The sequence below is a fragment of the Leptidea sinapis genome, chromosome 39 (assembly GCF_905404315.1).
Source record: "Leptidea sinapis chromosome 39, ilLepSina1.1, whole genome shotgun sequence".
NCBI classification, from domain to species: domain Eukaryota; kingdom Metazoa; phylum Arthropoda; class Insecta; order Lepidoptera; family Pieridae; genus Leptidea; species Leptidea sinapis.
The window spans coordinates 6805606-6831298 of NC_066303.1; the positions used below are offsets into that span (position 1 = coordinate 6805606).

Below are 25693 nucleotides of genomic sequence, written 5' to 3' on the forward strand. Positions count from 1 at the left end.
GGTGAGTCAAAAAAACAAGACCTGTTTCCCGTCGTTTTTTTTTAATCTTACGACATTGATATTAGGCTTGGGCTCGACACCTATACAACCTACTATTGAATTAATTTGGTAGCATATAATTTTTTATTTAATTAAATAACCTACCGTGTTTTAATTTAAATTTTAATATCTTTTATGTCTTAAAAACACATGAAGCAATATTATTAAAGTAAACATTAAAAAATAACAAATTCTACCTCTGAACTTTTTATTGTGTTTGGCTGTATGGCTCATTTTCTTTGCCTTAATATAGATTTTATGAGTAGATCCTTTTGTGCACTTGTGCACAAAAATCGATTTTGGGCAGCCTATATAGTACACAAAAAGGCAAATTTGGGTCCCAAATAGAAATAAAAACTATCCTGTCTCTCAAGTTGGATTAAACTGCACTCCATGAAGTAATCCCCATTAAAATCCGTTCATTACTGTAGGAACTCCAGTGAACTCACTGGAAACAAACATCAATACACTGGATTTATATATATTAAAATGTTAGGATTCTTATATTATCGAGAGAAGTTTATAGCAACAATGCTTTCTGTTCATAAACTTATCTATTTGTCTGACTCAGTAATGCCACTACTTCAGAAATACGGAAGCAAAGAGCTGTTGGGATCGTCTCATAAATCAATGCTCCCAAGACGCAGCGGAATGGACCTCACGATGCTGGTTATGTTATTGAGTAGATATTTTAGACAATTTGATTTACAGTCAAGGATATCTTAACATTGAGATAATATCGCTCTTTGTGCAGACTTGCGCAGCAATGACATTTTAATTCTACTTATGCTATTAAATGGCAAAAATAATAGTTTTAGCGATTTACATATAAAAAAGGAGACCGAAAAGAAAAATTGTTATTTTATTCTTTTGTTGCTAAACTAACCTCCCTTAGTTAACATTTTGCTATGTAGCGGCAATTTTTTTTTGTACGTAGATACCCTAAGCTCTGTCACGTACTTTATTAGATTTGACTATTGATTTAGATTTGTGCCGTACACACGAAAGCCTATTTATATATGATGAACTGTATAGCCGAGTGGTTAGGTTATATATGAGAAATCCTACCTACTAAGCTAGAGGTCCCGGGTTCGAATCCCGGTAGGTGCAAGCATTTATATGATGAATATGGATGTTTGTTTCCGAGCCATGGATGTTTAAATGTATTTATGTATGTTTATATGAATTTATGTATGTTTAAGTAAGTATATTGTATTAAATATATCATTGTCTTGTAACCCATAACTCAGGCTATAGATGCTTAACTTGGGGCAAGATAATTTGTGTAAAATGTGTGTCAATATTATTATTATTATATAGTACAGTTAACCATTCCTAAATTTCATATCATGAGAAGAAGCTTTGAAGCTTTGATCAATATATATATATATATAAACTAGCTGACCCGGCAAACGTTGTTTTGCCATATAAAGTATAATTCACGCGATAGTTTTATAAGTAATAATAAGTAAGTAATTATAGCCTGTACATCATTTTGTTCTATTGTCAATAGTTTTTGCAGCGCCCGCAAAAATAGGTTTTCGATTTTACACCTTGTGTTACAAAATAGCAATTTTATTACGGATCCCTAATATTTAAAAAAAAAAACATAGCCTATAGCCTTCCTCGATAAATGGACTACCCAACGCTGAAAGAATCATTCAAATCGGACCAGTAGTACCAGAGATTAGCGAGTTCAAACAAACAAACAAACACTGCAGCTTTATAATATTAGTATAGATGTAAGATGTATCTGTTGTAAAATGTAAACTGTTCTTCATAGTATTCGAAATTGAAGCAACATTCTTACACTTTTATTACATCTATTTTATATGCAAATGCATACAACATAAGAGTTACTACACTACTAAATAATAAACACAGAAATGCAAATAAATCAATATAAGATTACATGCTACAAATAAATAGATTATTATATATTAATGTATTTACTGTATTACTGTATTGGTTTGAACGAAATCTGGCCGTTAAAAGTGGGTCAAAATCGCGCCCAAATGAGTCGGTTACACACAAACATACATGCATGTGAAGCCAATACAAAGCGTGTAAAAACAAATTTAAATTTAATCTTTTCAACAATGGCTATTTATATCGAATGTTTGATTTTAAAATTTGTAATAAAGATTATCTAATTATGACACAAGTTAAAGCTAACGTTAACCTTAACTGAATAATATATAACTAAAAAAAATAATATAAATTATGTAATTTTAATAAGATTTTACTTGGACCACAAGCAAAGGTCTCATCTAGGAATTTAATTAATGCACGAGGGAAATGTAAGTAAATATTGCTCGTGAAACGGCCATTCATAAATTATTATTAGAATTAATTTTTGAAAGGAGCTTGATAATAATTCTAATAATGCCCGTTAAAAATACAACATTTTAAATGCTTTTATATTTTTCCGTCCACCATCTAAAGCTTGCCTCATTCCATGCTTGTGCTACAATATTGGATAATAAAAGTTTTTTGTTGTTACAGATGATGAGAGTAGGACAAACATGCACAGATAAGGGTCACCTCATGGCATATGATCACCACGGCCCATGCATTCTTGTAACAAAAAAGTTGTGGTTTAAGGGTTCTTCTAACAACGCGATACCAATGCTTTATAACCGAAAAAAAAGGAGGAAGTTCGCAATTCGACTGTATTTTTTTTTTATATTTGCTACCCCAGAATTTTGGACTGCGTGAACCGATTTTAATAATGAATATTTTTTTATTTTGAAAGCTGGTGCATTTCGTCCAGTTCTGACGATGGCATCTATGAGAAAACCATAAGTCTTAAATACGCATCAAGTATGTGCACGACAAATGGACGAATAACTCGATATAACGCCAACCAATTTCGATTATTCCTTTTTTATTGGAAAAGCTTAGACGACGAAGGACGAGGTTTTGGTGAGGTTTTGGCTATGGGATCCCTCGCGAAGTAACGGAACTCTTAGAAGCAAATTAACTATACTTAGCTGAATCTCTTATGTGCTATTCGGATATTTAAATCACCTACTGTAACGTCGTTATGGTCAAGTAATTGTTGTAGTCGAATATGATGATCAATGGAACTACTTAACGGCTTGCAGTAAGGGTGCAATCTGTGGCAAAACTGTCTGTAATCAAATTTTAATACCCGTACGTTTATGCTGCATTGAAAAATTTAGTACAACTGTGTACATTCAGGAAAAATAGGAAGTGTACTTCAGATTCATGAAAATTAAAAAATATAATAAAAAAAAGCAACCGATTTCAAAAAAACTATTCCAATACAATAGATATAATATACACGAAAATAAAAAAATAAATGGATATTTTTATAATCCAATTAATTAATCGAAACGAAATCTAGGCAGGCCTAATAAGAAATGTGGACAAGAATTGAAAGAGATAGGAACAAGTAGAAATCAATGGAGGAGGCTTTTACCGTTAAAGGCGGTCCTTATGTCGAAAATAATAACTAATTATACTAACAAAATTGGTGTTTTTATTTAAAATAGTGAAATACTAACACATACTAACAAATACAATTTATAAGTAAATATCTAAATGTATAGATGTAAGGAAATAAAGCTATAAATAAAAATAAAATAATTAATCTAATTCTAGTTACAATAATTATTGTTAATTTTGGAGTCGGTGTCAGCTAATAGGTTTGTAACTACATACATAGTTATCGGTGAGATGTGCTTGTGTCGAGGCGAGAGCGGGGCCGCGGCGGGAGGAATCCACACCGAATCCAAAAATAACAATAATTGTCAATAGAATTAGACTAATTAAATAGATTGTATAAAAGTTTTCAATTATTTTTATACTTTTTAATGCTTATTATATCTATAATTTTGAGATAGTGTTTTTTTGTTAATAACTTGATAGCTTTGTAAATGTCACCAATTTAAATGTGATTCACAAATAAAAATTGAAAAACAAAATTTTATGAACGATGCGGGATTCGAACCCACGACCTCCGGCGTTCCGTGCCGGTGCTCTAACCAACTGAGTTAACCGTTCGAGTACCGCCTCGCTATAAAATTCTGTTAGCTTTGTTCAACTCTCGGAACGCCGGAGGTCGTGGGTTCGAATCCCGCATCGTTCATAAAATTTTGTTTAACAAATTTTATTTGTGTATTAATCCTAGAAGTGAGGGTTATCACTTTAAAAACATAATATATTGTTCAAATGTGATTAATAATACTGGAGAGATACGGCAAGTAGTTATAAGCTTGTTACTTTTTCATTCAAGTTTTGTCACTGGTTTCACACTATTTAGATTTAAGCCCGTGAAACTCTAGCAATATTGTGTTACTTCTTAAACTTAAATATACGTTCAACTAAATCCAAACCAAATTATGGAAGGAAATTTATATTTTACCAGTGGGAGGCTCCTTTGCACAGGATGCCGGCTAGATTATGGGTACCACAACGGCGCCTATTTCTGCTGTGAAGCAGTAATGTGTAAGCATTACTGTGTTTCAGTCTGCCGGGCGCCGTAGCTAGTGAAATTACTGAGAAAATGAGACTTAACATCTTATGTCTCAAGGTGACGAGCGCAGTTGTAGTGCCCATTCAGATTTTTTGGGGTTTTTCAAGAATCCTGAGCGGCACTGCATTGTAATGGGCAGGGCGTATCAATTACCATCAGCTGAATGTCCTGCTCGTCTTTTCCCTTATTTTAATAATAATAATAATACAAAAAATGCCTCGCTGGTGTTTCTGGGATGCTACAACTTCGGTGTCTTAAAATCAATGCGTAGCGACTAGCTAAAAAATCTTGAAAGACGGCAAGATTGTGATTTTTATGATGTTGTACTATAACATTATCAATGTTATAGTGACCACTAAGCATCATGTGGTCCGAATGCTTGCTAGGCTCACCATAATATAAGCAATGAATGTTGGACACCTCCAACATTCATCGCTATGCAGACGACAGCACTGGTGATGCCGTATACATGGGCCATGCAGGTCTCTCTCGGGAAATCGTCGACCAGTGCCGGGAGAAACTTGTGTCTCCTATCGACTACTCTCTTGAGAAGGTCGCGGAATGGGGAAAATTGAACCTTGTCCAATTTAACCCCCAGAAGACTCAAGTTTGCGCGTTTACCACTAAAAAAACCCCATTTGTCGTATCACCGCTCTTCGGCAACACTTCCCTTAAAGCCTCGCCTAGTATCGGAATACTGGGTCTCGAAATCTCGAGCGATTGCCAATTTCGTGGTCATCTAGAGGGCAAAGCCAAATTGGCATCAAAGAAACTGGGCGTCATTAATAGAGCACGGCAATACTTCAAGCCGGCCCACATACTAGCGCTCTACAAAGCACAGGTCCGGCCACACATGGAGTATTGCTGTGATCTCTGATCTGGCGCACCCCTGTATCAGCTCGATCCATTTGACCGCGTGCAACACAGAGCAGCTTGAATTGTGTGAACGGCTGGATCACTTGGTGTTGCGTAGAGAAGTCGTTTCATTGTGTGTCTTCTACTGCAATTATCACGGACCCGTACGCTCGTTTGTCCTTCTATTCCATAATAAAAATATAAGCATAAATTGAATATCGTAAAATACCTACAAAATATAACTTAGGCAACAAAGAAGTAGAAACGAAAAGGAACCACGTTACTAGATATTTGATATTTGTTAACTCACTCATGAAAATCCAAGCATTATGCCGAGAATGTGATATGAAATCTTGTGAGTCAAAAATTTTCCTCTACGCTCGTAAATAAATGTGGATTGCGAAATATGTGAACAAAACTATTGTGGTTGAATATATAATATTATATTGAACTAGCTGAGCCGGCAAACGTTGTTTTGCCATATAATTTACTTTTAGCGTTCGACGGTTTTTTCTCCAACGTAATTATAAATACAACTACTATTAAAAAGTATTTCATTTTTTAGGTTAATATCTTAATATATATAAATAACGTGACACCATGTTTGTCCGCGATGGACTCCTAGTACTCCTAGACTAGGATAGTTTTTATTTCGATTTGCCCATAATTATTTTTATTTCCAATATTTGTTTTATATGTACATATTTTCTATGAGAGAATTTAGTAACGCACGGTCTGACAGTTGACAGCGCTGTGAAACAATTTCATAATAACAACAGGGAGCATTTTTTACGCAAATAATTCTTGATGTTTTCAGATATTATTGGCAAATTCCTATAAAATAGTATTTTTTTACTATCTAAAGAACAACGTCTGTCGGGCCAGCTAGTATAGTATATATGACACTCATAAAAATTTTAATTTCTAATTGTTAAGAGAATCGGTAATCTACATCGGTTTAGTAGATCCAGAGATAAAGGCCGGCAATGCTCTTGTGATTCCTGTGGTGTTGCAAGAGAATGTGGGCGGCGCGGCGGTGATCACTTAACACCAGGTGGCCGTACGCTATTTAGTCCTCCTTTTGAATAAAGAGTATTACCCTCTAGAAAATTGTGATAATTATTACAAAGAAAGAAAGAAAGTATCTTCTTTCTTCTTAAATTTTTCAATGATTTTATATTATTCTGCATGTCCGCGTCGGGACGAAGGCAAATCCAACAAATTAAAAAATCATGAAAATCAGTCCATTCGTTCTCCAGATATAAGTGTTAGAACAACTTTATTGTGTAATGTATGTTAATTTGTACTAAGAATTTTGCATTGCTAAATTCTTTTTGGATAAAGAAATGTAAGCACTTATGAACAAATAATAAGCCATAGATAGAGTATTGATTAAATTCATCTAGAGTAAAAATTATAATATTATAATCTATCTGTAGTGTTTGACACTTTTTTATCGATTGTCGATATTTTATTTTAAATTGTTCAGTATTTAATTTTATTTTAATTATTTAATTTTTATGGTATCTATATTTTTTATTAATAAGTTTATTAATCTTAAAATTGTTTATAAGTTTATTAACCTTTAAAATCCTTTTTGTAATATTATATTGTGGTTATGATGTGCAAAAAAATATTTAAAGCTTAAAAATTAGGGTTAACATTTGTTAATATGTATTCTGTTATAATTTCAGATTCAGGACCCACGGCTACGACTTTATTGCAACATCTGAAAAACGAATACCAAAGACTGTCTAAACCAAAACTACAACTCAAAACAAAACTATTAATAAAATATTAATTATGTTGTTTTTTTCTTTGAGATAACTAAAACGTATTCCTTAGTTTAAACTAGTTAGACTTTGCTTAGGTCCATATTAAAATTAACAAAAGGGAATCTTTAAATTAGACATTATTTATTTATATAAATATATATATTCATATATATTATTAGTTAATTATCGATAAAAATTATGGATTGATTCCAACCCTATATATTTGTTATATTGGCAGCTCTGATATTACGTCATTAGTAATTGATTATGTTGGTATCAAGATTTAGTACAATACAATACAAGCGACATTTCTCATTATTTTGTTTGGCACTCCCGTCTGTTGAACGTAGTCTTTAAATTCTCTGTGGTGACAATTCAAAAGTGCTTATTTTAAGCCTAATTGAATAAAGTGACGAAATATTTGACTTTGACTATTTTCTTCATTTGATATTATCTATTTATTTAAAGCAAAAGAGTTTTAATATCTCAATATGCGTCTTATATTATTCTGGACCAGTAATTTTACGTTTGCCTACAATCCAATTGTCTTTTTTAACTTGGTGTGCAAATTAGTTAAAATAATGTAGTTTTGGTTTTAGGAGAAAAATAGGTAAAAGTTAAAAGTTTTCAAGCAAATTAATGGTCTAAAAGGCTAACTGTACTTTATAATATAAAGAGAGTTCTGACCCAAGGAAGTCGCTTTTCAAGTTTCATCTTTAAAAATTAATTTTCCAAAGAGCGTTTTATTTACTTATACATTTTTAAATTAACTCTCAACTCAGCTCTTGAATCTTGAAGCAGGAGACTGGAATATTTAGATGTTAGATTTTACAGGATTTTTATGAGATTATATTTTATAAAATCTAAATTGCTCATAAATGAAGGATTGCTTTCGTTATAATATATTTATAATTGTGATAATATTTCGTTTCATTTAACTTAAAATAGGCACAAAAGCTGGGATCAGATCATGAATGAAAACGATATTTAAAATGAATATAATATTTTGTAGAGGGCCAAAAGTGTTCTGGCTCGTAAGATAATCCAAGTTTTTGAAACAACCTGGTTAGAATATTAATATAATGAATCTGCCTGGTACCTACTTCGATCGTTAGAGATAGTGATTCACCATCAAGTGAACCCCATGTCTTACTATGCAAATGTTCTCTTCCTTCTATAACATATACATCGTTATCTTATTTAAGTTAGTTTTAGAACAATTGCATTACCAACTTCAAACATACTTATTTTAAACTATTTGGCCCCGCAGTTTCACCCGATTAAGTTTATTAAATTTTGTCATTTAATATGTACTGAGGCTTATGTATTTCAAATAGGAATAGGTATCCATAATTTTTTAAATGGAGGATTATGTTTTAAGATGTACTTATTGCCAGCGCAGGCAGTTTGAGAGCCGACATACTTAACAAAATTAATATTTTAGGCAAGCTATGAAGTGTAGCTTATATTACTCCTCAGGCATCGGTCTTTCATACACGAAATTGGACGTAGTTCCAGAAAAACGTTCCAAACCACAATCATGTCGAAATTGAGTTCTTCTTCTTCTTCTTCTTCGGCGTTACACTCTTGTCAGAGTGGTCGTGGTCGTCACGTCTAGGTTAGTGGCCTGTTTCACAATGCGACGCCACTCGTCGCGAACTGCCGTTCTTCTCGTGCATTCATGCAGACTACCGTCGACAGCTTGCCTCACTTGGTCCGTCCACCTCATCGGGGACCTGCCTCTTGGTCTAGTGCCCTCGACTTTACCCTGCACTATTAAGCGTTCTATGGAGTCGCTTCCACGTCGCGATACATGCCCGAAGAAAGTGAGAATGCGAGCTTGTACGGTAGTGGACAGTCTCTGTTCGATGCCGAGCTCCCGAAGAATGGACTCATTGGTTCGGAATTCGGTCCACGATATACCGAGCATTCTTCTCCAGCACCACATCTCAAGAGCATTGATCTTTTTCTTCTCACTTTCTCGTAGGGTCCATGTCTCAGCAGCGTAGAGGAATATGGGGAATATGAGAGCCCTTACAAGTCGAAATTGAGTAAAGAACACAAAACTGGTCACGTGATTCATATTAACGGATGACAAGAAATGGCAGCCCTACTTTCAATGACATCATGACTTAGTATTCCAACCCACATGTATGGAGTACACTAATATTTATTAAACCTTAAACACTAATTCCTTACAATGTGATGTTTGTGGCTTGGAACGTTTTTCAGGAACTACGTCTAATTAATTATTCCAACCCCACTAGTAGAATCAGAGATAAACATACTAAATAAACAAGAACTCTTCAGCTGAATACGTATATGCATAGAGACCACGTTACACTACGCGTCTTCTACTTGAATTATCACGGGGAGTGTTCCGAAGAACTGTTTGTCCTGGATTTAGCCACTGAATTTCACCTTGGATGACGACCACAAACTTCAATATAAACCGTAGTTTCCAGGACGATCTAATAATCTCGCCGTCAGACCTCACTTCAAAGGAAATAGAAAGACGTATAGGCTATGTCTGGAAAAGGTACTGGAGTCAAAAAGAAGTGATGAAAAATAGTGAAACAAGCATGACCATCAAAAGGAAACTTTTCAACACCTGCATCCTCCCGGTCCTTACATACGGATGTCAAACATGGGCCCTTACAAAGGCACACGCTCGAAAATTAGAAGTCTGCCAAAGCGCTATAGATGGGGAAAATATTATCAGACAAAATAAGAACATCAACAAAAATTAAAAACAAACACAAACTAAGGATTTATTGAATTAGGCGTTACTTTGCGGAAATCCATAATTATACAAATGATTTAAATTTTCTTTAGTGTTAATTCCGCCAATATTTGTTTTTTGTTATCTAGTCAAAATCTGGCACGAGACTTAATAATACTTAGTCTCGTGCCAGATTTTGGCGAGACAACACGTCCTGAGGATGCCTCGTGTAGAGGCTAAGCACGTGTCGAATTGTTTTAAAAACAAATATTGGCGGAATTAACACTAAACTAACTTAAATCATTTGTGCAAACTTAGGATGTTTCTGTCATTATAAGGAAACTTAAATGGAAGTGGACGGGGCATACCATAAGAGGACGAGAGAAATGGTGTAAAACTATGATGAACTGGCATCCGAGAAGAAGAAACCGAGGTAGACCATTTAGGAGATGGGTGGACGAGATTAAAGCAGTTGCCTGTAGTACATGGACTAGAACAACTGAAAACAGGAGTTTGTGGAGGCAGTTGGAGGAGGTCAATGTCTATAATAGACAAACAGACAAAACTCATAAAAATTCAATTAATTAAAAAAATATATACATATATGAAGGAAAATATTGTCAAATTTAAATAATAATTATTATTTAAATAATTATTTTATATATTTATTTCCAGGATGATAAGACAGACACTGGTACCGAAAATAGGAAGGTTCCTAAAAGGTCTGCATCTGTGATCCCTCTGGTATCTGGATCACTGGACATCAGTGTCAACATAACTATGTTTGTACTCCACTTCCATTAAAAGAAACTATAGGTAAATCTGTAATATATAATGAATTGCTGTTCGTTAGTCTCGCTAAAACTCTAGAACGGCTGGACCGATTTGGCTAATTTTGGTCTTGAATTAATTGTGGAAGTCCAGAGAAAGTTTAAAAGGCGAATAAATATGAAAATGTCCGGAATTAAATAAAAACAACAATTTAATCTTTCCTTTGATGAATCCCCCGTCGTTCAGAAATCAAATTGAATGTTGAAAAAGAAAAACTAATAAGAATTTTTATATCTCGCCAACTTTCTCAGTAGGTAAAAAAGAAACTTAATTTTAGCTAACTATAGTTGGTAGATTACTTACAATTGTAGGTGCGATACCTTCATTTAATATAAAGTTACTAAAGTTTTAAGAAATAAAGATTTTTATAAGTACTACGTGCTTAGTCATGTGTGTACGCGGACGAAGTCGCGGGTATCAGCTAGTATTTTAATAAAAATCGCCAACATTTTTAAGTTGGTGAAGAGATGAGGGGTTTCACGAAAATAGACGTCAAAGTTATCTTTCAAGACGAATGCAACCATTGTAATGTGTCAGTTTAAGTGTTTGTCCAGCGGAACATTTAGTTTTAAAGTGCACTACAGCGCCCAATAAAGAAAATAATATGGCCATTATTTATGATAAATAATTATAAAATCGATTCACTTTAACATCTCTTACCAGTACTTGAATCGTAACATAACTAACATAGTTGTTTTATGTAAATACAGGTACTGTTACATGTTGAGTTTTTAAGCTATTGCATAGCTTCTATCGCGGGCATTGAGCGTGGAGACCGAATCCAGAAATTCCGTAACGAAAATAACCTAACACTTACTTACTAGATGTACATAGATATTTCGCAACAATCATTAACGTTGCCGTGGAACAGCGGTTTTCACGTATACTTTTTGTGCAGAAGGTCCCAGGTTCGAGCCGGGGTACGACTTGATTTTTTTAATTTCTTTATTTTTTTTATCACGTTTTTTAAATTTTTATTATTATGACAAGCATTTTTATTTAGTTTCACCTGTCCCGTTGTCTGTCTGTAATCAAATCTTGCAAGTTAAATTTTACTCACTACCCGTTTTCTTTTTTTTTAATTAATTTTATCAAAAAAAATACTTTATAAATAAAATAAATAAATAATTATAATTGCATAAGTTGATAAAAAATGCTATGCAATAGCTTTACCGCGGCAGTCCCCGAGTGCCACACGTCTTTTTTTTTCAGTCAAATTTATGATTCCGCTTTTTGCACAATTGTTAAAATCATTATAAATCTTCGCGCGCCATTTGTCCATTAGTTCGTGCCGGGCCCTCAAAATCGAATTTGCACTTTTAATATATTGCTCACAATAAGAGAAGTTAAAACCTCTTTGACTTTGCTCAGACTTTATACCAGTGGGAGGCTCCTTTGCACAGGATGCTGGCTAGATTATGGGTACCACAACGGTGCCTATTTCTGCCGTGAATCAGTAATGTGTAAATATTACTGTGTTTCGGTCTGAAGGGCGCCGTAGCTATTGAAATTACTGCGCAAATGAGACTTAATATCTTATATCTCAAGGTGACGAGCGCAATAATTGTAGAGCCACTCAGAATTTTTGGGCTTTTCAAGAATCCTGAACGGGCACTGCATTTTAATGGGCAGGGCATATCAATTACCATTAGAAGAACGTCCTGCTCATCTCGACCCGTTTTTTCATAAAACAAAATAAAAACTTTACGTACTTATAACTTAGCTGAGTGCGTAAAACGCTACCTTAACTTTTGTATAAAAACAAAATATACGATTATGCTAAGCTTACAATTAGCTATGTTATACATGAGTAAAGTCTGAGCAAAGTTTAAGTATGCTCTTTATATCTCAGCCTTAGTGAATTGGAATGACAAGTGTGGTGTGCTAGTCTTTATGTTAAGGCGACACTAAATGCCGGCGACCTTGAGCGATATGAGTTCACGGCTCCTATATAACAAAGCCAATATTTTCAAAATTCTTGGGTCGAAAATGTAACATTTTAACAGGCGCAAACTGCTTAATTGCTTACAATCCTCATTATTGATTACTAATCTGAATAAATGTACCTACATAAAAAAGTAAAATCTATAAGAACAACTTTTATGATACTAAACAAATGCATGATGCCATGAAAAAACTTGTTTAACTGCAAAGAAAACTGGTAGTTCATAATAGCTCTGGAGTGCTAACTTTAACCAACAATAAGCATTAGCAACCTACAAGTAAGACTTAAGGGTATGTGTAACAGGATAAAGTAGTGTTCATAGCTCCAAATCCTATATTTTCACCACAAAACTTGTCTAAAAACACCTTTTTTGCATGTTTTCTGTTTACCCTTCGCCTTAAAAATACCACGCAGATATGGTGCTTTCACTGTCTATTCTTATAAAAAAGGCATAAAAAGGCATTTCTATTCTCAAAATTGATTCCTTTAGAATTCTTTTTGATACAAATGGTGCTGATAAAGAGAAGAAGCGGCGCAAGAAACTCTCAGCGTTCTTTTATTGCGCTCTTTTTAATCAAATACACAATATTGTACTGTCATTGCAATTGCTATCCTCCCGTCGTAATTCTCAGTACTGAGGGTCATGACCACCCCTCTGTATCACTTTCTCACGTATAATCGCTCTCCATCTATTCATGTCTCTGGCGGTGTGAAAGGCATTGTGAACCGTAGAGTCAAGGGCGGAGTGGATCTGGTCGGACCATCGTGTTGGACTGCGTCCACGAGGCCTCTTCCCATCTATTTTGCCGACCACAATGAGCCCCTCAAGGTTTCCATCGTTCATCCTTGCAATTGCTATAAAATAATCATAATCAAGTCCCAGGCTGTCGGGTGTCACTTAGATATTCAGCTGTGGAGTAGTAGGATTTATGACAGATCCATTTTTTTTATAAAACATTTAAATTTATTTATAGTTAATGCCCCAACAGTAAATGGGACTTTATAATAAAAGTGTATACATTTACCCTTAAAGCTATTATGTATATGGAAGTACCTAACTATGTTATTGATTTGGAATAGAGGTGTACTTTATTAGTATTAATACATGAGTACTCACATCTACATTAATCCCAGCAAACGGAAAGATCTTTGTAGTTGGTGTTTCTGTAGGTGAATATCTGTAGAATTCGTGTCTTCCTCTGTACCATTTGACGGAGTACAATGGCGCGTCTGTCAGCTCGTAAAGACAGGCCAGGATGACGTCAGAGCCACGTTGCACCACAGATGGCGATATACGAAGATCTGTCGCTCGAAGTCCACCAACACCTGGATAAATAATATTGATTAGATCTTAGAAACATTGGATATTAGCAGGGCATAAATCAAAGTATTAAAGAAAAGCAAGGGGCGTCTCTGCTCTCCGATTTAATAAATAAATAAAATACACGTACGAGATATGTTACAGTTTAATTTTTTTATGAAAATATGGGACGAGACGATCAAGACGTTCAGCTGATGGTAACTGATACGCCTTGCCCATTATGCAGTGCCGCTCAGGATTCTTGAAAACCCCAAAATTCTGAGTGGTACTACACAATTGCGCTCGTCAACTTGAGATCTAAGATGTTAAGTCTCATTTGTGTTGTTGTTTAATTTACGTTATATTCTCAAAATTTATCTTATCTAATTAAGAAAATCTTATGTTCGTTATCAAGTCTCACGAAAGACTTAATCAGCTTTCCAAGTGGGTAATTAACAAAAATAATCGAGAATAAACAATTTATGAAGGAACCCGCACTTCTAGGCATTTAAATTTAATTTTGTCATATTATCAACACGGACGAGTAAAAAAATAAGGACTCCGTGTCACCTTTTATAACAGTGAGGCACCAAAACAAGCCGGTAAACGTGTAAATACATAGCCCCACGCATATACTTACACTGATATACACATAATGGCGGCCGATCGGCCGCCATTATGAGATTTGCCATCGTCTGTGACAGAACAGTTTGCGTCGCAATAAAATATTTTAAAAATGCCGTCGTGCGTTGTGAAAAAGTGTTAAAACAATACTATAAAAGTATTTTGAATATATGATTATTTAAGGGAGAAAAAATTGTGTAATTGGTATACCCCGTAACCGCACACACACTAGCATAAAGGTGCTTCACATGCTAATATCACGGCGCGGAGTTCTTCTTTTTTTACCAGTCCGTGCTTCTAAATAAATTCGTCTTATAATTTTTTGTCTTTGTTTCTTGCTGAATATCTACAATCAAATAAATGGGGAAAGACCCGCCTGTATCAGAGGACTAACAGATAAATTGTACAGTTCCTCAGTACTAAAAAGGGCGATACCACGTTGATAATTCTTCACATGCTAATACCACGGCGCGGTGTCCTTATTTTTTTACTCATCCATGTAGATCTAGTGAAATATAGAATATCTTCAAGGATATTCAATACTTCCGTGTTATAAGCAAATTAGCCCCTTTTACCTTGACGAGAGCACCCTCAAGTAGAGCACCTATTATGTTACAATATTACAGTACCGTCTTACTTTAAAGAACCCTTTCTACGAAAAATTCGTACTTTGTTAAGTGAACTGCTTTGTGTTCGTGATTTTACTTTGCTGACACAGACTTAGTATTTCTTGTTTCAATTTTGGTTTAGAATTCATTTAATTTATTGTGACTTCAACAGTCCAATAATGGATAGATTTATTCAAACAAAACAAATCTTATAACTATATTTACAATACTATGACTACATTAAATTAAAACTATCACTACGGGGAAGCGTACCAAGAATACTGGCAGCATTTCCACGATGGATAGCTAGGCTGATCCGTTGACCGATATAGCTGCTAGCGCTTGGGTTTCCAGTAGCCTTATTGAGGCGCGAAGATAGTATTTTGAACATTCTCCGCGTCTTTTGGCCCCACGGGCCAAGTGTCTCGACACCAAAGGGCACAAAGATGTATGAATTCCTGAGACCAACATATTTGCGACGCTTGCCGTCTTCATCGTCATTTTATTGATATGGCTTTCAGCAAACATCATTTAATAAGAAAGTTATAACGTAAAAATTAACTACAATCGAAATTCCTTGATTTTCCAGTCGTGACAATACAAATACCTATGTAAAATATGTTTTAATTTTTTTTTTTGAGGAGATAAGCAGTTGTCACAATAAATCATAATTACTAAATTCCAATGGAATAAAATTAATAATTGTAAAACCCCACAACAATTTCCACAGTAACGCATAGAAGTGTTATTCGATTATCACAAATTACAAACTTACTGCTACAAATTCCATACAATCGTATTGTTCAATTCAAATTCAAGTATTTTTATTCAAAATAGAATTCAAAATCACTTATTGAACGTCAAAAACTACCAACCATTCAAAAAAGACTCCCTCAGACCAGAGAAGAACGGGAGCAAGAAACTCAGCGGGCTGTTTTTTATATAAAAATATGGATTACAATGGAATAGCGAACAATAAACATTTATAATTGAAGAGCGTGTGGGTGTTTACTTCATTCCCAGTATGTGGTGTCATTAAGAAAATCGTTTATGCTATAGTAACCTTTCCCGCACAAACGTTTTTTAAACAATTCCTTTAAAATTACGTAACACTTTTGTTTCGTCCATTTATGTAACAACGTTCTTAAAAACTAGCATCTTTTTTCTAAACTGAGATTATCATATTTTTATAATCAGAAAATATTAAAATATTTTCATTGTGATCGATTATTCTTATCGCTGTTGAAGCATTTCGCTAATCAGAAACTACCATACAAAAACACCCAACCGTTCCCATAAAATTAAATGCTTTCCATTAAAACTTTTATCCCCAATGCTATACATTACCCCTCATAAACGAGCAACCAACAAAAAGACCACAGAACTGATAAGAGTAAAGGGTCCCTCTGTAGTTGCAATGATTCCCCTTGCGATATATTCTTTGAAACCTTTGAGTTGTAAATACACTATACAGTCTTTTTATGACAATTAGTATTACATTCAAACCAGGGCTTTGGTATTCTGTGTTTATGTTAGTTAGTTTAAGTAAACGTTTTAAATGTTTACTAAAACTATATTTTAATATTTCAAATGCTTAAAATAGTAAGTATACAGGATGTCCCAAAGTTATGGGACATGAACGAAAAGTAGCTTAAATATCAAAGATAGGCTATTTTACTGAAACAAGACCTTATGTTATTTTCAAAAGTTAGTCATTCTGCATTCAAAGATTTTCTAAAAATTACTTGCCTCGTCTGGGAATCGAACCGACTTAAATTAAAAAAAAACCCCTACTCTTATGATGCCAATCGAAAGAATGGCCAAAAACTAATAACTCTTCTTAAGTAACATAGTATTTTAAAAGAAAGTAGTCAATTAAGTGGGTATTTTTTTGTAAATTAATTAATTAAATGCTCAAAATGTGATCCCTCTTGTCTTACGCAAATCGCCAATCTTTTAATGAGTCCGCTGCCTGTTGATTTTATTATCATTTTATGGTGAATACTCGATATGATATGGCACAATTCTGTTTTGTAACTCGCCCACATTCTCGTATCGCTTTTTGTATAGCATATCTTTCACGTATAGCCAAAAGAAGAAATCTAATGGTGTAAGGTCCGGGGATCTGGCCTTCCATCTAATCGGTCCATTCGTACCAATCCAAGTAGGAAAACATTCATTTTACGTTGTTCCTTTCTTTTAAAATACTATGTTACTTAAGAAGAGTTATTAGTTTTTGGCCATTCTTTCGATTGGCATCATAAAAGTAGTAGTAGTTTTTTTTACATTTCAGTCGGTTCGATTCCCAGACGAGGCAAGTAATTTTTAGAAAATCTTTGAATGCAGAAGTACTAACTTTTAAAAATAACATAAAGTCTTCTTTCAGTACAATAGCCTATATTCGATATTTAAGGTACTTTCCCTTCATGTCCCATAACTTTGGGACACCCTGTATATTGATTTTATTCTATTATTAATTGGACGTAATGCTAGAATAACGTTTCAAACCACAATCATGTCGAAATTGAATTAAGAACACAAAACTGGTCACGTGATTTATTTTAACGGACTGACAAAAAATGGCAGCCTACTGTCACTCTTTAAATGACATTATGACTTAGTAGCCCAAATCACACTAATCTATATATATATAAAATTGAATTGCTGTTCGTTAGTCTCGCTAAAACTCGAGAACGGCAGGACCGATTTGGCTAATTTTGGTCTTGAATTATTTAGAAGTCCAGGGAAGGTTTAAATATTTTGAATAAACATGAAAATCCTCGGTTTTAAATAAAAACAACAATTTTGATTTTCCTTTGACGTGTCCCCCGTCGTTCAGAAATCAAATAAAAATAATAGTTTAAAATGAATAATTAATTAGAATTTTTATATTTTTCTAACTTTCTAAGGAGGTAAAAAATAAACTTCCTTAAAACACGGGTAACGCTTAAAAAATCGAGTCCTTGTCTTGTTTTAAGTTTATCTTATACAAAAGTTTAGGTCTTTTATTTATCGGTTAAGGTAGTATGAAGTCTACCAGGTTAACTAGTATTTATTAAATTTTAAACACAAATTCCTTAAAATGTGATGTTTGTGGCTTGGAACGTTTTTCAGGAACTACGTCCAATTTTGTCTTCACCTGTTAGTTATAGAGTTATTGTTAAATCTAGTTATTATACCGTAAAAGCTTATTTATTAAGGCCCTATGGAGTTCAGCTATGGGGAAATGCATCAAATTCAAATCTGGAAATCCTCCAACGCTTTCAGTCTAAAATGCTTAGGATCATAACGAATGTACCTTGGTATATCATCAATATTTAACTTCGCGACAAGGAAGTACCAATGGTCAAACAGGAGATACTTAATAAGCTCAAGTCTTACGCATAACGTATTAAAACCCACCCAAAGGCATTTGCCTGCAATGTTATGATGAATAAAAGTTCTTTAAAAAAAATTGTACTAATACGGTGCTAATAGGTACAATATATACTGGGTTGTGATAGTTTTAAAATACTACGATAAATAATAGACTTTTTGTAGGTTAAATGTGTTTTAACGGACTAATAGGAATAATGAAATATGTTAAAAATTTCAAATTAATACCAGTGGGAGGCTCCTTTGCACAGTATGCCGGCTAGATTGTGGGTACCACAACGGCGCCTATTTCTGCCGTGAAGCAGTTATGTGTAAGCATAACTGTATTTCGGTCTGTAGGGCACCGTAGATAGTGTAATTACTGGGCAAATGAGACTTAACATCTTATGTCTCAAGGTGACGAGCGCGGTTGTAGTGCCGCTCATAATTTTTGGGGTTTTTCAAGAACCCTGAGCGGCAATTCATTGTAATGGGCAGGGCGTATCAATTACCATCAGATGAACGTCCTGCTCGTCTCGTCCCTTATTTTCATAAAAAAAATATTACTGCTCTGAATCATGTGTGTAGCATAACTGTCTCACGTCAGGCGGTCTTTCATTATATTAAATAACTATTTAATTTGATTAACAATTTTATGTTTCTCGTTATTAGACTTTTATTCTAGAAAAAATATTACAACACCGACTCTCAACATTCATTATGTACTTTGAAACAAAAAAAAATTAAATTGAAAATATATTTTTTTTCTACAATATTTAAAACTTCATACCAAGCTTAACATAAAGATTAAAATAAAAATCTAATACCGACACCTAACATATTGTTAACTTCAACTAAATTGTTACTTCCAAATAAAAATATATAATATGTAACAAATATAAATGAGACTAATGCAAAATGTGGGTTTCCTTCTCTTTTTTGATGTAGTTTAGAAATAATTTATATATTAAAGCCTTCTTCTGACCTAACTTTACTGATGACAGTGAAGACAGTTACGTGAAAAAAAAGTTCACAAAACATAGACTTCTACACAACATTACAAGAAATGGAATGATTCTATCTCAAAACCAATAAATGTCACATCGTTGCCTATAAGGTCGAAAATCGGGAGCATAAATATTTAATGTCGCTATCTCACTGAGTCTCAGCAGTTATAGCCAAACTTATTGGTTACGCACGCGAAATACGACTATAAATACAACTCGGATAGTTTCACCACACATATACGATACCAAGATAAGAATATGCAAATAATATTCATAAATTATTTGAAGTTTTCTGTACATTTGCTCGTGCCCAAAGTAGTAAAGAAAGTCATCAGTTACATATTTAATATGAATGTGTTGCCTGATACGTTTGGCTACAAAAAGATAAAAATTTTTCAATATAACGATGATATAAGTTGTTATAAGAGGCACAGACAGCGTTACTGAGAGTACGTTATGTGACTGCTATCTTAACTGATGCCTCTCAATATATTCTTGATAATATTTTATTTTGGCATCAAACAGTAACAAAATTAAAATTTTAATGTTATATAATTATTAAAAAGAAGACTTATAGTGCTGAAAATTACAATGCTAAATTAAATACCAAGTGTTAAACATAAAGAGTTAACATTTACAATAAACGTGTATAATACAATAACTTTGAATATTTTATTCTCCATTCGTAACAAGATTACACATGTTGGAGAATTAATTTTCTTTCTATATAGTATTATCTTAGATTAACGCGAGTGTTGTACATTTAAATAAAACACTTTTAAAGGATTAAAACGCGTGTAGTCCCCCTGAAAACGATATCTGGAAAGGTCTTGAAACGTGGTGTTAACTAAAATAAAAATGTAACTTTTACGCAAACATCTACCCCCTTATTCATAATGGTCTGCTAACTTTAAACAGCCGCTTAGGAGTGTTTTTTCTCATTCTGACTTAGGTCAATAGAAGAAGACAGAGTGAGAATTAGCAATGCTTTAAGTTAGCAGACTATTATGAATAAGGGGGTTAATGTAAAACCGTTACAGTTACACGCGTTTTAATCCTTTCAAAATGTTTTATTTAAATTTTTTCTAAATTCTTTATAAGGTGACCCAAAAATATCCATATCAGAAAAATCTTTACTATAGGAATTAAGTGCTCGTGGTATAAAGCTATTCAATGTATATTTTTTTGTGTAGCGTGGTAGAACATGCACAACAACATTATATATGTATTGGCACATAAGTAAATTTACTAGAAACTGTCATAACCATAATGTTAACACCAGGAACAAACATAAACTTATATTGCCTACTACTTTTAATTCACTACTTTGCTGAGTCGAGTTAGTCTTTTGTGGGGCATTGTATTATGCTTTCATAACAAAATCCCAGATAATTCTTAAAAAACATTTGTGTGGTAAATGTTACTATAACATATATTACCTTCTTAATGATACAACTGATTAGGAATTGAGTGACCGCCCACAGGCAATTAAATAATAAATTTTATTCTACGATTTTACATTCTAACCATATTTTAATATAAAAAAATTATGAATCTTTAGCGGCACTGCATTGTAATAGGCAGGGCATATCAATTACCATCAGCTGAACGTCCTGCTCGTCTCGTCCCGTATTTTCATTGCACCATACACGCTTCAATAAACCATTAGCAAATCAAGTGTTGAAGATGAAGTTTCTGTTAGGTTCCATGGTACTCAAATTTCAACAAGTAAAAACTTTAGCAATAACGTACTACAACTTACCAACAACATCAAGTCTAGCGTAGGCCACGTAGTGAGGAAATGTGTGTGCGTTTTGTATCACTTCACAACTGTAGTTGCCGCTAAGGTTGGGCCCAACCCCAACCAATACCACGTGACTCTCATTCGAATTCAGTCTCTGCAATGGATTCAATTGGTTACTTCTCTATGATTTGATAAAGAAAGGCGCCGAAAACGTTGCTTTGATAATAATAATAATTTAATTCATAAAAAAATCCAAAATAATTGTTAGTAAAATGTCCTAAATTATGTTAGTATAATTATAACTGAACAGGCACATGAAGCCGCATAAATGCCTTTATAATTGGCGCATCGTAATGACTAGTAATGGTTTGCAGATTATGTTAGGGCTACTCCGCAACCTCTACAGAAATGACACGGTTCTTTTGCGTTGGATGGCCTGGAAGCCGTCCACCCTCCGCGTCCGCGAACATTGTCGAAGCACTGCAAAAGCGGGGCAGCCCCAACATCAACCTAAAACCATTGTTGTACTGAACGCGAAATGCACTAAGCGTTCTTTGAGTATATCTGACCCACAGGCTGCTCGTATAGAAGGTTTGACAATATATTTTGAAAAGCGTTATCTTAACCTCTTTAAGCTTTAAACGTCCCATTTTTTTTTTATGGAATAGGAGGACAAACCTGCGTACGGGTCACCTGGTGTTAAGTGATCACCGCCGCCCACACTCTCCTGCAACACCAGAGGAATCACAAGAGCGTTGCCGGCCTTTAAGGAAGGTGTACGCGCTTTTCTTGAAGGTACCCATGTCGTATCGTCCCGGAAACACCGCACAAGGTAGCTCATTCCACAGCTTCGTGGTACGAGGGAGAAAGCTCCTTGAAAACCGCACTGTGGAGGACCGCCACACATCCAGATGGTGGGGATGATATCGTAACTTGTGGCGTGTCGTGCGAAGGTGAAATTCGGCGGCAGGAATCAGGTTGAAGAGCTCTTCGGAACACTCCCCGTGATAAATGCGGTAGAAGACACACAATGAAGCGACATCTCTACGCAACGCCAAGTGATCCAGCCGTTCACAGAGTACTGCGTCCCTGACAATTCGAGCTGCTCTGCGTTGCACGCGGTCAAATGGATCGAGCTGATACTGGGGTGCGCCAGACCAGAGATGACAGCAATACTCCATGTGAGGCCAGACCTACGCTTTGTAGAGCGCTAGAATGTGGGCCGGCTTGAAGTATTGCCGTGCTCTATTTATGACGCCCAGTTTCTTTGAAGCCAGTTTGGCTTTGCCCTCCAGATGGCCACGGAATTGGCAATTGCTCGAGATTTCGAGACCCAGTATTCCGATACTAGACGAGGCTTTAAGGGAAGTGTTCTCGAAGAGCGGTGATAAGGCAAATGGGGTGGTAAACGCGCAAACTTGAGTCTTCTGGGGGTTAAATTGGACAAGGTTCAACTTACCCCATTCCGCGACCTTCTCGAGAGAGGACTCGATAGAAGACACAAGTTTCTCCCGGCACTGGTCGACGTTTTCCCGAGAGAGACCTGCATGGCCCGTGTATACGGCATCACCAGTGCTGTCGTCTGCATAACAATGCATGTTGGCGGTGTCCAACATATCATTGATATGCAGAAGAAACAGCGTGGGAGATAGCACACAGCCGTGGTTCACGGGCTTGGGATTCAAGCAATAACCGTCGATAACGACCTGTATGCTGCGCCCAGTGAGGAAGCTGGAGGTCCACTTGCATAAGCTCTCGGGAAGCCCAAATGATGGAAGTTTTGCGAGGAGCGCCTTGTGCCATACACGATCAAAGGCCTTCGCTATATCCAGACCAACTGCCAGGCCTTCCCCCTTGCTTTCAATAGCCGCCGCCCATCTATGTGTTAGGTATACCAGAAGATCGCCAGTCGACCGACCATGGCGAAAGCCGTACTGCCGGTCGTTGATCAACTGGTGACCCTCAAGGTATACCAAGAACTGGCGGTTAATTATGCTCTCCATGATTTTGGAGAGTAGGGAGGTAATAGCAATAGGACTGTAGTTTGCCGGTCCCGAACTGTCTCCTTTTTTTGCCTCCATTTAAAGCCGGTAAACCGGTTCTTGTACCTATGAGGTACGAAATTGATTCCTACTGTTTTGTTAGAGAACTTTCGCACTACGTCCGATCAGAGTCCGATCCGTATCCGTGAAAATACAGATCTAGAAATCTCGGACTGAATTCGGATATTACTCACGCACAAGTCCGATCTCTGAGCCTAATCCAAACAATTAAGGGACCTTAACTTTCATTAATTTAATTGCATCATTTCAATACGAATATCAAGCTTATAACGGATTCCGTTTATTGAATGAAATTGGTTTCACATCTCGAATTGCCTTCAAAATTTCAACATCAACGGGATTCCTGGATCCTTTTTTTATTTCGTGGTTGCAATAAATTAGCAGTACCTGTAATGGTGTAGGGTAGGAATCTCGGATTCGGATCGGACGCAGTGCGCATACGTTCATACAAATAATAATCTGGCTACTTCGGTCCGTCAATAATCTTAATATGGAACTTCATTGTTCAACACGATTCATATTATATTGGATGTAGCACAAACTAATTTGATATTATTGCAGCCATTGTAAAATACTATATTGATTGAAAAGAGTGGCCGTTGAGTTTCTTGTGTGTTCCTCTCACTTTTCCGAACATAGTAGATTCAGTAACTTAAAAGAAATATTGATTGTGATTCCAATTGCATAGTTTAAGCCTAATTGAATATAGTTTATTTTACTCTGAGTTTGAATGGACTTGAATTTTATAATGTTTATTTTCTGAGATTTTGCGAAATAATCATTAATTACCCGAAGATTTTTCGCTTGTGGAGGTAGGTTAATAGGTGACAAATTGGCAAATTTTTAATAATGTCTAAGCTAAATTTTTTCACCTTTTTGTAACCTTTTTAAATCATCTTCATTAAGTTTATGAAGCTTTTGAATTTTCATAACTTTTTTATGAATTAATGTTTTCAGATCTGACCCTAATTTTTTTTTATCTATAAAATTTGCTAGTCATTCATAATTCTAGCAAAAAATACCTCAATAATTGATATTTTAAATGTCGAGTAATCTATAGCAAGTCAAGATTCAACAATAAATACGAAAAAAATCTTAACTTGGAAATAATCAAATATCGCCGAACATACTTGAACTCTAGATATCGATCCCAATACCGATTAGGTATTTTTATTACATGAAGATATATAAAAGACCGGGAATCAGAAGTTGTCAAATTGTTTTCTTGATTTATTGTTTATATTCTTGAGAAATTCAAAGGCAAATAAAAACTACTTAAATATATTCAACATCTGAATGTATTTCAATATCCTTTTAGGATTATGATATCAATTCTTATTCATCATCATTCTCATTTCAGCCGGAAGACATCCACTACTGTACAAAGACCTCCCCCAAAGATCGCCATGACGATCGGTCCTGTGCTGCCCTCATCCAACGTATTCCGGCTATCTTGACCTGATCGTCGGTCATTCTTGTGGGGGATCTACAATTCTTATTAGATTGTATTAATTCTATTTACGTCTAAGTCATATCTTTACCATCAGCTATTAGGTAATCTGGTATATTGTAAGACAATCTTTATTTATTTAGTGTATTAATTATATGACCCCATCCATAACGTAATCGAAAAACTGAATTAAAAACGTATTTTGAGATCGATGTTACTTAGCCATTATAATATTGTTATAAGATGTCATTAAAATTTACTTACATCAACTTTAATTCCATTTACGGGCAACACCCTTGTAGTAGGCGATTCTAAGGGCGAGTATCTGTAGAACTCATGCGAGCCCTTGTACCATTTAACCGAGTATATTTCAGTTTCGTGAAGTTGATACAGGCAAGCCATAGTCACGTTTCTGCCGCGCTGAACGACACGTGGTGTTATGTGAAGTTCCGTGGTACGGAGGCCACCGGCTTCTGCAAAAAAAATTAATATATTAGTTAAGTGTGAGTGAGTTTGTAAATATGATGTATCTATTTTTGAAGTTCTTTAGCCGCGTTGCGCACTTTGTGGTAGGGGAAAATCTTATGGGTTCGCGTCACCGAAATGATTATGACTGGCGAACGCAATAAATAATAAATTAAAAATTATATAAATATATACAGTAATATACTTTTTGGATGGATGAAATCTCGTCGTATACAGCTGACTTAACTGTTCAATGTGTATAAACTGTAAATTAATGAAATAATGTCATGCTTGATTATTGTACTATTGAAAATAAATTTTAATTAATATTGATAACTTAATGAACTGACAAATCTATTAAAAAGAAATTATCATTCAAATTCCATAAAACATGGTCGCGAACAGATTAA

The 25693-nt window shown here is 34.9% G+C and overlaps 1 protein-coding gene across 1 annotated transcript in view; it reads right to left on the reverse strand.

The window, feature by feature from the left end:
* Positions 1 to 25693, reverse strand: part of LOC126976015 (uncharacterized) — a 132376-nt gene that overhangs the window by 33554 nt on the left and 73129 nt on the right. Inside the window, exons 2-4 of the mRNA XM_050824157.1 lie at positions 25083 to 25291; positions 21324 to 21459; positions 13786 to 13994 (exon numbers count right to left, since the gene is read on the reverse strand). Coding sequence (XP_050680114.1) covers positions 13786 to 13994; positions 21324 to 21459; positions 25083 to 25291 — 554 coding nt within the window. The remainder of the gene's footprint in view (positions 1 to 13785; positions 13995 to 21323; positions 21460 to 25082; positions 25292 to 25693) is intronic.